The sequence below is a fragment of the Mastigoproctus giganteus genome, chromosome 7 (assembly GCF_048544385.1).
Source record: "Mastigoproctus giganteus isolate SK-2022 chromosome 7, ASM4854438v1, whole genome shotgun sequence".
NCBI classification, from domain to species: Eukaryota; Metazoa; Arthropoda; class Arachnida; order Uropygi; family Thelyphonidae; genus Mastigoproctus; species Mastigoproctus giganteus.
In genome coordinates this window covers 191,186,335-191,201,683 of record NC_143581.1, presented here as the reverse complement: position 1 = coordinate 191,201,683, position 15,349 = coordinate 191,186,335, and the positions used below count along the sequence as shown (strand labels likewise).

At 37.1% G+C, this 15,349-nt stretch overlaps 1 protein-coding gene across 1 annotated transcript in view; it reads right to left on the bottom strand.

Annotated features, from left to right (window-relative positions):
- LOC150083497 (uncharacterized) overlaps positions 1-15,349 on the bottom strand; it is a 656,046-nt gene that overhangs the window by 112,782 nt on the left and 527,915 nt on the right. The window contains exons 5-6 of the mRNA XM_090377318.1: positions 14,515-14,708; positions 6,623-6,681 (exon numbers count right to left, since the gene is read on the bottom strand). Coding sequence (XP_090233444.1) covers positions 6,623-6,681; positions 14,515-14,708 — 253 coding nt within the window. The remainder of the gene's footprint in view (positions 1-6,622; positions 6,682-14,514; positions 14,709-15,349) is intronic.

The window sequence follows — 15,349 nt, the reverse complement described above, 5'->3', positions numbered from 1 at the left end:
AATACAGAAATCAACAATGGACCCAACACTGAACCCTGAGGAACTCCACTAATAACATTAGTCCACGTTGAGCAGTGTCCATTGATTACCACACTCTGTCTTGTGCCACTCAACCATCCCCTTATCCATAGCAGCAATTTGCCTCCAATGCCACACTTTTCCAATTTGTGCAGCAGTCTTCCATGCACAACAGTATCAATAGCCTTTCTAAGATCCAAATATATAATATCAAAGTTATTCCCTGCATCCAGTTGTTTTGTGACTACATCATAGTATCCAATCAAATTGGTCAGACAAGACCTGCCCTTAACAAAACCATGCTGTGTCTGAGCTATAACTGAATTCTTGTCCAGATGATCCTGCAGTGCTTCTTTAACCAGTGCCTCCATTAATTTTCCTGGAACCGAAGTTAAACTAACAGGTCTATAATTACTTGTTTCAGCCTTTGATCCTCCTTTGTGAATTGGGTTACATTTGCACATCTCCAGTCTATGGGTACCTCCCCTGAGTCCAAAGAAGCTCTCATAATTATGGCTAGGGGTTTGCTTACTTCCTTTGCTGCCTCCTTTAATATAACTGGATAGATCCCATCCACCCCGGGTGCCTTTTTTATGTTTATCCTCAACAATTTCTCCTCCACTTTCCTCTCAGTTATTAGAAAATCATCTAGCTCACTGCCAATGTTTACTTCACCTACGACTTTTCCCTTCCTGAATAACTCCTCATGTGTGAATGTAGATGCAAAATACTCATTTAGATTGTTAGCCACCTGAGCAGGATCCTCAACTGTTGAACCATCAGTATCCAGTGGACCAATCTGATTCATCCCTTTCCTTCTTGAGTTTAAATAGGTAAAGAACTCTTTTCTGTTTTTCTTTGCATCCTTTGCCAAGGATTTCTCATAATCTGCCTTTGCCTGTCTAATCTCCTTTGTGACTTGGTTACATACCAACTTATATCTATCATAGTCTTCCATGTCACCCATTAATTTGTATGTATACCATGCATTTTTCTTCTCTGCCATATGTCTCATTAGTTCATCTGACAACCATTTAGGCCTGAACCTTGAACAATATTTCTTGGTTGGTATGTAAAGTCTGGTAGCTTCCAAGATTAGTTCCTTGAATGCTTCCCATTTTGAATTTGCTGTTGGTAACATCATCAGTTGGTCCCACTGTATAGAATTTAAATACTGTCTCAGCCCATTATAGTCGCCTTTACGAAAGCAAAAACCCTTCCCTTTACCTCTGATGGTAGTTACCTCCTTGAGTAAATCCCACTTCAGCACACTGTGATCACTGCCACCTAGTGGTTCCTTTATCTGCAGATTCTTAATGCATGAAGAATCACTACTGATAATCAGATCAAGAGTATTACTCCCTCTAGTTGCCTCCCGAACATGCTGGTGTAGAAACAATCATCCAATAAATCCACAAAAGCCTTGCTAGTGTGTCAGTGACCAACCCACAAATTCCAGTCAATATCTGGGAAATTAAAATCCGCCATTATATGACTCTCTGATTTACTGGCCCATTCTATTTCCCTGTACAGTATCTTATTATACTCATCAGAGTCATTAGGCCTATAGCACACTCCTACTCTCAATTTTCATTTAGCCATGCTTATGTCACACCACACTGACTCGACACTGCCCTGTCCATCAATGTCGACTGGCTTCACTTCCTTGGTTTTTATGTCTCTTAACTAATAGCATAACCCCTCCCCCCTTCCTATCCTGTCTATCCTTTCTGTAGACGTTGTACTCCCCAAATTGCAGTTCTGCATCCCTTATATCTGTGTGACACCACGTCTCTGATATCCCAACAATATCTGCCTTCGATGTTTTGAGCAAAACCTCAAATTCATCAAATTTATTTACTAAACTCCTAGCATTGGTGTACACGCAAGTATACATGCACCTGTTTCTATTCTTAGCTACCCTAACACAACCCATGTGTTTATTTGTACCGCAATGACCCAGCAGTCTCTGAAATATCCTGCATATTGTTTTTCAGGCTTCTGCTCATTCCAATAGAAGCAGTGCAAGAATTTCTTTCACCTCTGCCAGTGGCTACTGTTAATCTATTTGTCTTTGTCTCCCCCCAAGCTAGCAGTTTTCCGACCCATCTAACACTGCCTCGATAGCATCAGCAAATATTCTTGCACCCTTTCTATTTAAGTGTATCCCATCCCTGTAGAAGCAATCTCTTCTGTTAACAAGTACAGTCCAGGCTGAAAAAAATTCTACCCCTTGAGCCTTACACAATCTTTGCAGGGCTGAATTGATCGCCAAGGCTCTCATCAGTTACTAGCATCAGTTACTCTGTTACTAGCATTCTCTGCAATTCGACTTTGAACATATTCCTTGCATTTCGCTCAAGCATCCTCTTTATTGGCCATTTCGATGCAAAGTTTTCTACAATACTCTAATGTTTTGTCAATATCGATGTCCGACTCGTATCTTTTGCGGAAATTCATAAAGTTCTCTTCGTGTCATTGTATATCTGAAGAAACTTGTTTGAATCTAAGATATCAACTATTTCATTTTCGAAAGGCCAGTAAAATAAAACCACCTCATATTTATACTCTGTGAATTCAGACATTTCATAGTGGCGATACTTTATCACTCGCATCTGCTTTCTAGGTTTATATTGTTCCTTCATAACATTGTATTTCACTGCAAAATCAGCCAAGCAAAGCTGGCCGAGCTCTCCATCTTTTGGTCTTTTCTCATATTTCTGTATAATATTTTCATTCGTATTTTCATATTTTCACTGTATAATATGTCGGTAGAATCGTCATAGAGATTTTCTTCAGCCATTCGCTTCTTGCTCTTCTTAATTTTCTAACACCAGCGAGGCCAAGTAGTTGGAATGTACACAACTTCTCTACTAGCCTCAGAAATTGGCTGGCAAAGCAAATACCAAGCTGCCTCTTGCGAGCTCATTTCAACGCTGTTCAACATTTTAATGCTAATACCTTTTAACAAGTCAGTGTAGTCTTGATCTGGATATACTCGTCTTGCAATTTGATCAACTCTCGATGCAAATGGCTTATGCCTCTGCTGGTTTTGTTAACATATTCTACAACATATGATGCGCATGAATGTTCCTCGAGTATGAACTGTAAATCCATATTCGAATTTAATATATACGCTATCCAAGGATTGAAGGCATTCATCCAAAGTTGTGTCATATTTCTTTTAATTAGAACGGTAGGTCTTGTCAATCCTGATTGAATAAACATCCACAGAAGTTTTCATAACCAACTTGTGCTCTTCTAGAAACTGCTCGAGTGTATCATAATGTTTCTCTTCAAGGTCTTTCTTATATTGTTTAAAATGCCATTTGAAACTTGAACATCGATTGTCTTGTGTGTTCATCGGTATTAAACTCGAGTTTGATCCACAGGCCAATATGGAATATTGTATCTGCATCGATCATCATTCCTCTTGAAATAAGTAAATGTAGGCTTGTGCATTTGATTTGAGTAAGAAGTCGGAAGATTCGAAGCATCGACATTGCACAATTCATCTATTATTTCTACAGTCTTTGGCATATCTTCCAAAACCAATTCTTTAGGATCATTTTGTAGCCACAGCAAAATGTGAGCATGCAGACTGGAACGATGCTGGAACTCTATACGCTTGAAGAAATCGATTACCTTGAATTTCCCAAAAGGATTGTACTTTTTCGATTGCAGTATATGCATTATGATGTCAACTAGCTTATTGAAGTATATTACACGTGACTGGATCCTTGTTGACTAGCTTCACACACTGCAATGCTGTCGATTCTTTCATTGGATCGTCAACTTCTGTATCTTCGCTACTGTTTACTCTGTGAAGTGTTTTCGAGAGATTAGCATTAGCATTAGTACAGGCATTTGATGCAAGAAAGCAAGCTTATGCAGCATCAGCCAAAAAAAAAAAAAAAAAAAAAAAAACCCACTTCCACTTCACCCCTCTGTTCGTTCAAAATACCTGTCCAGCTGAGCCTTAAACTTATTTAGGCTATCAACCTCCACCACAAGGGATGGCAGTCTGTTCCACCAACCAACGATCCGCTGGCTAAAGGCAAATTTCCGCACGTCTATCCTACATCTGTCTTTCCTCAATTTGAATTTATGCCCTCTCAGGTGATTTTTCTATTTTTCTAGATGTGGCCAGTGAACCTCCACAAACTCAATGCCAGAAACATGGTCGGTTTACCAAGTTGTCTGATTATAGCAAAGACATCTTTCTTGCGTTGAGACCAGTAATGTACAGAATTTGGAATGGATCTGAGAAATGACAAGTTATGTTCAACGCATTCTTCAACACATCTTTGGTCCTCTATTATACGTTTTGTTATGTTGGAAGTTTCTGTGATGCATTTGAAAGTGGAATATAAGCCTTTGGTTTTCATCGACATGTATAGAATATGATGTGCCGTTACTCCTCGGTGATCTATTCGTCTTATTTCGCTAGTTGCCATCATAAACGGAGTAACACACAATCCATCTTTAAATTTATGTTGATGGCCTAAGTATATCGCTGGAAACAACAGTTCCTCAGCATGTTCATCATAAACTATCAACATCGGTTGATTGTGCTGCCCAGGAGCAATTTCAAGATATTTGTCTTCATTCTAAAGTAAAGTGTGTTGCTGTGCTATAAGTAATTCAATGTCACTTTCAGACGACACTATCTTCTCTACATTGTCTACTTGTTTGCTAACTCTTTGTAGGTTTCATCTCAGTTTCATCAAGAGTTACAATTGGTAACTCTTGATGAAACTGTAGCAAGCAAATGAAGCTCGACTGTGATGTTATTGTTGTTGTTGGAGTGGGGTTTAATGGCGCAAGGGCTACTATGGCCAAATTGCACCTGTTACTTTGGTCTAGAAGTGACTGTGATGTTATAACGTTTGTACAGAGGAGTATTGATTAAACACCTTAGCCATGATTTAACCATTTCTTTTCTCACATATCCTTGCAGTAAGTCTATTTATGAATCAAATGCTTCTTGATGTGAATGTTGAATGCATAATCGTCGTCTAGGGGGGGATGTCGTTGTGGGTATGGGAATGTAATGCGAGCTCGGTGCTAGATTGTCCTCTTCTGAAACTGTTATAGTGATAATATGCTCGTGTATTAAAGGTTTTTGTGGAACCAAACTTAGTTGTAGTGCTTCCAATATAGCAAGCGTTGCAATTTTGTTGGCATTTGATCAAATATACAATGTTGTTCGTATCACTTGTCGGGTATTTGTATGTTTCTTTATATGTATTGAATAAAGATCCGAGTTTGTTGTATGCGGAAAACATGAGTGTAATATCTGTACCCGTGCAACACCCGACAGAACATTACACGCCCATACCCACAACCACACCCCTCTAATTGATTCTGCCATTACTATAGTAAAACTTAAAACCAGTTACAAAATTCTCCAATACGAAGCCCTTGTCATAGAATGGTTCCGTCACTACTCTAAACTAAACATCATAAATGCGAAACTACCCTCCAACCTTTCCCCGGTCTGGAATCTTACACACTTCAGATTCCTGCATGTCTCAAAGAGCATCACGGGAGCATAGGAATTCTTTTAAATTACAGCATGCGTTCGTTCTTTGTTCAACTTTGCCAACTGAAGACATTTTTAACAAAACGAAAGTCTATCGTTATGACTATTGGCCTCATCTGTTTCACATATTTTAAAGTTTTTAATTAATTTATTCTTCATGACAACCAGGGATGGAGTTGTACACTTCTGCTTCCTTGCACATGTTTTAATTCAGTTTTAAATTAATTTATTCTCATCCCGTAAACTTACCAATTTTTAAATTACCCAAACCCCAAAAAATTTAGTCATCAATTCACCCAACAACAATTGCAGATCGTCTAAGGTGAGTACCATATATTAAGCTTTTGCTATGAAACCTAGTCCAACAACTCGGTACTTTAAGAATTCTATAATTTATCTAATTGTCATATTTACTATATATTCTATATATCTTTATTAAATTTCCATTTCAAAGACCTAATTACTACATTCATATATGTTACTTATAATATAACATACAGTACATATAAACAGCTACTAGTGGTTCAGCAAAACTCTTTAATGCTCCATTCTGAAGTAAAAACGGACAGAAATTTTTGCAGGGATCACTGGATTACATTACATTCACAGTTGTTGTTGTTGTTATTTAGTTTTTAGGAGCATTATCATCTAAGGCCATATTGCTCCGGGATATGCGGTGGTCATTCCCTGACCTTTCCGCATCCTCTGTATTTGGTCGCGACAAGCTCGAACCCGGTCTAATCAAGAAGCATGTGCTACACACTGCTGCTCCTTCCCACCTGGCTACAGAGGTGCTGGCACACATTCACAGTACTCTACTCTGTGGTTACAAAACAAGCAACCTTGTTGGTTGCAGGTTGTTGTACTACTGCTTTCAAATTATTGCTATTTTTTTTGTGGCAAAGATTTCATTAGGTACAGCATAGCAAGCTTATGCAATTTATTTAGCGAAACCATATTTCTTTCTCTATGTAAATATTTTTAAATCAAATTGTTGTGTTATTATTTTCCAAATTTTTAAAATTTTATTTCCTATCTCAAGTTTTTAAAAACACTCACCTCGCCATGAAGATCTGTATTGAGAAGCATTAGTGCACAAGTGAGTGTATGTACAGCATCTAAAAAATAAACATATAGTTCATTAGGAAACACATTTTTTTTTGTTGTTCTTTTTTTTGGTGCAAGGGCTACAAAGGCCATATTGCACCTATCAATAGTATACACATGCATCGTTATTACTATGATATCAGTAAAAAATGATCATGTAATTTTATCTGTTTGATAAAGTGGAAAAACTCCAGCAAATTAGCATCATTACCTATGATATGGTTGAGCATCAGAGGTTCTTTAAGGTTAGGCAGAAAGCTGAATGAGACTTGTTGGGCAGTGGCGTACAAAACACATTCAACAAGAATATGTTTCATTGTAAGCAGAGAGTTGCCTTGTGTGCATTGCAGAGGATCATTACCTCTGTGAGGAGATAAAGGTGAGTAAGTTGACTCTGGCCAATTCGTGCTCTGGCTAAGATTACTTCCTCTCTTCTGATTACATGGAAGCTGGAGGTCCATAACTGTGGTAGAGGTTTAATTTTATGGAGTTTATTTTGTGTTTGAGCTTGCCATTAAATTGACCATTGTTCCCTACATATTTTTCGTATATTACATTTTGTATAGTCAGGGTATGGAACAATAATAATGTGATAATTCTATGTTGGTTGGATGCTTGACAGCATAGTCTGCACATTCATTTCCTGGTATCCCAGCATGGCCTGGGATCTAGCAGAAGTTGACCACTTGCCAGAGTTCCTGGATATGCATCAATTTGGATTTTATGAACTTTATTAAAGGATGTGTATGAGAGGAGATATTCTGTAAAGCTATAAGTGCACTCTAGGAGTCCATATATATCATGCTTTTTTGGATGGACAGATGGAGAATATGTTCTAGTGCAAGCCTGATGGCGCATAATTCAGCTGTATAGCTGCTGCATTCAGGGGGAAGTAATACGGAAAAGGTTTTATGAGGAAAGACAGCTGCGGCACCCACTCCGTTATCAGACTTTGACCCATCAGTATATATTTGTAAAATGCAAATAATTTTGGGTGTGGGCAATATCGAGTTGTTTTATGTTGACATTTGTAAGAGTGCTTTTCCCAGTTTAGGAAGTAAATGTCACAATATGGTTTGATAGAGGACCATGGGGGATCCGGGCTGTTTGGATCTTGGAGAACTTTGTCAAGATGTATATTCAAAGTTTCTGACAATGCCTGCAATCTGATAACAGTAGGCTGAACTGCCCTGGATTTATTTCTATAGTACATTGAGAACTGAGGATCATTAAGTATCGGACTAATGGGGTGGTTAGGCAGACTTTTAGCATTAGCATTAGTAGAGGCATTTGATGCAAGAAAGCAAGCTTATGCAGCATCAGCCAAAAAAAAAAAAAAAAACCACTTCCACTTCACCCCTCTGTTCGTTCAAAATACATGTCCAGCTGAGCCTTAAACTTATTTAGGCTATCAACCTCCACCACAAGGGACGGAAGTCTGTTCCACCAACCAACCACCCGCTGGCTAAAGGCAAATTTCCGCACGTCTATCCTACATGTGTCTTTCCTCAATTTGAATTTATGCCCTCTCAGGTGATTATTCTGAGCTAGAGGAAGAATCCCATCAGCATTGAGCATGCTTAAACCATTCAAGGCTTTATACACCTCTATCAGATCACCTCGCTGGTGCCTAGTCTCCAGACACTGTAATTTGCAAAACTTAAGCCTTTCTTCGTAATATTACTTCGTAATATGACTTTGAATATTAGTTGTATAGTTGAGAAGTAACATCTTTCTCCTGAGGCTTAGAGGAAGTTCATGGGCATCAACATAAAGAATTTGAACTGGTGAAGTTCTATAAGCACCTATAGCAATCCTCAGGGCAGAATGTTGAACAGGGGCAAGCTGTGCTAGCACGCTCTCCCTAGCAGAATCATACATTGGGGCACCGTAATCAAGGCAAGATCTGATTAGGGTTCTATACAGATGGAGTAACATGTACTGATCTGCACCCATTGGTGTTGATGAAATAACTCTGAGTATGATAATTTTTTTTCTGACAAGGTGTCCGTAGATATTTAATGCATTTCACTAAATCCACTTTTCTATCGAAAATCAGACCAAGGAGACGAATGCTGTTCACAACTGGGACAGGATGATTTGTTAAGTGTAGCTCTGGATCTGGATGCATCTTCCATTTGTTACAAAAGTGAACTACTTTAGATATCTGACAAGATAATCAATATCCATTCTGTGCCATCCATAACTGAATACTATTAATTTAATTTTGGAGCTGCCACTCAATGAAGGTCATGCTCTGTGAACTGCAAGAAACGGTCAGATCATCGGCATAGAAGTATGAATTCACACTGTAGGGAATATTTTTAGTCATGTGATTTATTCTTATTGCGAATAAGGTGGTACTAAGAACAGAACCCTGTGGAAATCCTTCTTCTTGTATATATGCTTGGGAGAGGACTTGTCGGTATCAAACTTGAAAAGCTCTATGCTGAAGGAAGTTCTGTATGAAATATGGTAAGTGGCCTCTCAGGTCAAGGGAATGGAGATCTCTCAGGATACCAAAATTCCATGTTGTGTCAAAAGCTTTCTGTATGTCAAGGCATACCATGACAAGATGCTCATTTCTGATGAAAGAATTCCTGATGTTTGTTTCCACTTTGACCATGAGATCCAGGGCTGATCTATTCTTTCTGAAACCAAATTGATTATCAGAAATTAGATTTTTAGAGTCAAGAAACCAAGTGAGTTGATGGTGAATTATGTTTTCTAGAGTTTTACTTAAGCAGCTAGTGAGAGAAATAGGTCTACAGTTTTCAGGAATACAGTGATCTTTCCCTGGTTTCGGAACTGTCATTATATAGGAGTGATGCCAGGAACTGGAGAAAGAACGTTCAAGGAAGATGTGATTGAAAAAACTCAGCAATTAAGAGATTGATTTATTATCTAAGTGTTGGGGCATTATGTAATATATTCCATTGGAGCCTGCAGCTCTGTTTTATGAGGTAGATATGGTTTCTTGAAGTTCAAGAAACATAAGTGGTTGATTGTAGGGTAAAGAAGATGTAGGCATGAAGTTTAGATGGGATTTGTCAGCTGTTATTTTGATCTTCTGGAATGATGGATCATACGCTGTCAAGGCAGACAAATGTGAGAATACAGTCCCTAGGGCATTCACAATTTCTTCAGGAGTAGAAAGTTTCTGAAGCTTCCCATTCAAGTTCAGAAGTGGGGAGGATAATGAAGGGAATTTGCCATTTAACTGTTTTATTTTTCTCCATATTATTCTTGTATCAGTATTTTCATTAATTGAGCTTGCAAATCAAATCCAAAAATCTCTTTTAGCTTTTTTCTTAATTTGACGGGCCTTGGCTGTAAGTCTCTTGTAGTTTAGGAGATTGAGGTGGTAGGATGTTTACGAAACAAATTCTGCGTTTGGTTTTTTCCCTTTTTTGCACCCTTAAATTCTTTGTTCCACCAATAATTAATGGTTCTATTGATCATTGACTGTGATTGTGAAATCACAGTAGATGCAGCTGCCAGTATTTGTTTTGTAATGTAGTCAGAAACTGTGTCAATAGGACAGGTTTCAATAATCTGATCATCAAAGGACACATGAGAAGTGTATTTTGCCCAATCTTCTTTAGAAAATTTACATTTTATATGGTTTTCTGATATTATGGACTGTGATGTTTGAATATTACATATTAAGGGGAAGTGATCACTTTTGAGCAGATCTTAAAGGGCCATCCACTCAATACTAGGAAAGAGAGATGGAGAGAAGATAGAGGGAAGTGGAGAATGAAAACGATCTGGGTGTAATTATGCAGTAAGATATGAAGTTAACTGAGCAGTGCAGGGCTGCCAGAGCAGACCATGGAGTCTTGTCAATGATAAATAGGAATTTTGCTAGCAGCGACAAGGTGTTATCCGTTTGTACAAGGCAATGGTCAGGCCACACCTTGAGTACTGTGTACAGATCTGGAGGCCTCATTTTAGGAAGGATGTAGAGTTGCTAGAATGAGTACAGAGAAGGGCAACAATGGTGAGAGGAACAAAGGGGTGCGCTTACGAAGAAAGGCTTAAATTCTGCAAGTTGCAGCATCTGGAGACTTGGCACCTGCGAGGTGATCTGATTGAGGTGTATAAGGACTTGAACGGGTTGAGCAAGCTCAATGCTGATGGTATTCTTCCTCTTGCTCAGATTAAGAACCTGAGGGGGTATAGATTCAAATTGAAGAAAGACAGTTGTAGAATAGATGTGCAGAAATTTGCCATTAGCCAGTGGGTAGATGATTGATGGAATAGACTTCCATCTCTTGTTGTGGAAGTTGGACAGCCATTTGGAGTGAATAAATGGGTGAAATGGGGGGGGGGAGTTTTTTTTTTTTTTTTTCTGATGCTGCAAAACTTGCTTTCTTGCATCGTATGCCTCAACTAATGGTAATGTGAACTGTTGTATAATCCATATCTAGCCGACCAATGTAGTTCATCCCTTTCTTTCCAGTGTTTACCTAACTAAAGAAGTCTTTGCTACTTTTCTTTGCATTCTTTACCAGAAACTTCTTGTAGCCACCTTTACAAAAGCAAAAGTGCTTCCCATTTGCCCTTGACAGCAATTACATCTTTAAGTAAATCCCACATCAACTATCATCACTGCCGCCTAGCAGTTCTCTTATCTACAGGTTCTTAATGCATGAAGGATCACTGCTGATAATCAGATCAAGAGTACTGCATTCTCTAGTTGCCTCTCTAACATGCTGGTGTAGAAAATAGTTATCCAATAAATCCACAAAAGTCTTACTACTGGTAAGTGACCAATCCACAAATTTCAGCTAGTATCTGGAAAGATAAACCCATTATAATACAATCTGATTTATTGGTCTAATCTATTTATGTGTATAGCTTCTAGTACACTCATCACGGTCATTAGGCCAATGACACACTTTTACTCTTATTTTTTTCTCCCAGTGCTTATGTCTTAACCTGATACCAGAAACTCTCATCAGCTGGGAGCACTGCCTTAGATTCTATGTGCTTCTTGTGTTTCAAGTGTTTCAAGTACAGCTTTGTCTACATCAGAGTGGAACTATATTTTTGATATCTCTATAATGTTAAGATTTTATGACCTAAATAATACTTCGAATTTGTCAAATTTATTTACTATATATATCTAGCATTAGTGTAAAGGCACGTATATGTGTGCCTGCTATTGCTCTTAGTAACCCTAATATGACCCATATATTGGCTTGTCCCATGAGGGTCTTCAGCAGTCCTTTTAATTCCAACAGAAGCACTGCAAAATTAATTTTACCACTGGATAAGACTGCTATTGTTAATCCTCTCAAGCTAGCAGTTTCCAATCCACTTAATGCTGCCTCAATAGCATCAGCAAATAGCCTTGTGCCTCTTACATTTAAGTATATCCCACTCCCAAAAACAGTCCCTCATATTAACAAGTACAGATATTTGTTAATAGGAGCAACTGCTGAATATAATGAGAATCAAGTACTATAAATTCATTGAAAAGTTGTTAGAAATTTTATATGTTGATTTAGTTACACAATGCTCAAATAAAATTAATGGCAGTTTCACAAGAGCCATCTCAGGTTGTCAGAGATTGCTCTTATGAAATATGAGGTTTGGATTTTATTGGTGCATTAGCAGGTAAGGCTGTAAGGCACCAAAACCAAGTCATAGAATGATAACAGTTAAGAGATTTCAGTGACCTAACAAATTAAGTCATTGTGTCAAAATATATAATGACAAAAACACATAAAAAAGGTAAAAAATAATGTTTTTAAAAAAAGATTTAAATGATTTAAATGGTTCAATGATTTAAATAACAAAAATGACTGAAACACAGTTATTGTTGGTTAAAATTAGACTGAATGTATAAGGCTGTCAGATGATTAAAAGCAGTAAAATATAAAACACATTCATGGCTATAACATCAACACTTTGATAAAATATATCAAAGAGTTAAAAAGGTGCCAGAGTTCTCACACATAGTTATCTGCCCTCAGCAGGAATGGATGTGTAAGATAATTATGTCCTATACAGAGGCGAGTAAGAACAACTTCCTCTCTACGTTTTCTGCACAGATTACGGCCAGTGTTTGATTACAGACTTTATCTGATATAGTTTTTTTTTTTTGTTTGTGATTTCTCCATGCCATGACTGTTGCCATCAGGACAGTAATATATTGCATATTACTGGCCTACAGTTTGTACAGAGGACTAACAGGGTATGACTGTTCTGCTGATCTGGCCTCAGGCATCTGCCAATACATTAGGTCTGATTCCAATGTGGCTTGAGATCCAGCAGAAATGGATGTCGATTAAACAATCAGAAAGAGAATGTAATATCTACTGGACTGGGTCAGGAATGGATGAGGATTATATCTCATCCCCGATAAAGCCTGTACTATACTTACACCATACACCTTTGATAACTGTGGGTTTTAATGTGGTCCATGGCTAACTCTATATCATACAACTTGCTGTGTGTGTATACTGTATTCTTGGATATAGTGTTACCTGGTAAGATAGCAGCAGACCAAATAGATGACTCTACTTCGAGCTATCAGTGAAGACAAGCAAAAAGTTATAGTATTTGGCTTAGTCGGCTGTGCAGACGTTTATGTATCTAGAAGTTGGAGTGGTAGCCTTTCCCCAGTTTTTAATAGAGAAATTGAATTATGTTGCCTTGATGACTAGTCAACATAATCTACTGCAAATGTTCAATTTTCATAGGATTGTGTTTTGTCCAAGCTTTAGTTCCATTTCAGGGCAAAAGTTCTGCCACTGGCAAAATTGGATGAAAATAGTGTTCTGGGTTGAACATCTGCACCCATTAGCCATTGCCCAATGGTTGTGATGGTCAATGGTGTCCTGAAATTAGCTTTCAATAATCCTTATGTTGCACGACTATGAAAAGATGCTAAAGTCATCAACAATGAGAGCACAGTTTATGGTTGGTAAGAGGAAGTTGCTCAGTACAGAATTAACCTTGATAGCAAAAGGCATAATACTTAGAACTGATCCTTGAGGAATTTCCTCCTCTTGGCAAAATGGCCAAGAGAGAGAGAGAGAGAGATTGGATCCTACACAAAACTGACCAGTTTGAGAGGAAGTTTTTAATAAAAATGTGTCCCCTAAAACTAAAATTATGTCTTTAAAAATCACAAATCTCCAAGCCATGTCATATGCTTTTTCCATATCAAAGAAAACCAACATCTGGCGCTTGCATTTCAGAAAATGCATCATGAATAGATGTTTTCAGTCAGATTAAATGGTTGTGCTAATTTGTTTCTTCAGAATCCACATGACTATGCTACAATACTACTAATTATTATCTTATCAACATGTCTGTAAAATAATAAGAGAAGTTTACTTCAATATAGTATTATATATAGTATTATAGTATAAGAAAAAAAAAAAAGAAAAAAAGAAAAAAAAAGGAAAATACTTGTTTCAAATTTAACAAGCACTTTAAGTACATATTTCATAAGTTTTTAATTTAATGTATTAGAAGAAAACAAAGTTTAAGTAAGCTTTTTTTTTTGTAGTATGTAGAACACGTAGAAGTGCTCTATGTACTACATTGAGGTAAACTTCTCTTATTGTTTTACAAATATTGATATCACTGTAGAACATATTGAGCATTACAGCTCTGGTTCATACTATCTGTTATCAACATGTATAATTGATAACCATATCAAAATAGAATCACCATTCCTGAATCACAACCCATAAAATTAAAGGTAAAAATAAAAATTGCCCAAAAAAATTAAATGAAACAAATTAACTACAGAAGACTATTTACAAATATGCTTTATGGTAGTACACAATTTAAGGATCTACAATTAATGTATTTTGCCATACCTTGTGATTTGAATGCACCTGGATTGCAATCTAGAAATCGTTTTGAGAAATGTACTAGAACCCTCTCTCTCTCTTGTGTCTCTCCAATTAGGCAAAACTGCTTCAGGAATTGCCTTAGAGCTATGTCTAAAGTCTCTCCAGAAAAGTCAAAGAACCTCAAATATTCTTCTGCAACTACTCGACTGAAATCATTGCTATATCAAAATTAAATTAATATCAATAAGAAAAAAAAAAAAAAACAGAAAGAAAAAAAAAAAAAAACAGAAAGAAAAAAAAAAGGAAAACACTTGTTTCAAATTTAACAAGCACTTTAAGTACATATTTCATAAGTTTTTAATTTAATGTATTAGAAGAAAACAAAGTTTAAGTAAGCTATGAAACAGTTGGACGAATGAAAACATTATAATATGTACACAAAATCGATGTGCTGAGAGATTTTACTACTAAGCATTCACAAAGAATTATGTTAAGTAGGGTTCACACTAATTAAACCATGAGATTATTATACAGTGAATTTTAATTTTGTAAAAGGGCAAGCTACTGTATACAACTGCAAAAGCCAGAGTCTTTTGACATTGGAAAGATGTGCAAAAGGAAGTGATGGTTTAAATGGATGGTAAACTTGGGCAACAAGACTAAATAACTTTAAGGAATGTAAAGCGTATCTACAGCATTGTTCGGTGTGTTGTAAATAAAATGGGAGAGTTTGAAATCCTGCTTAGAACAGCTTACACTGGCATCACAGAGATACAAGAAACTTGGTATTTCTCAGAAATAGGGGACAATGAATCTACTAAGGTAAGTTTAATGCATCTGGAAAGGACAGAAAAGACAG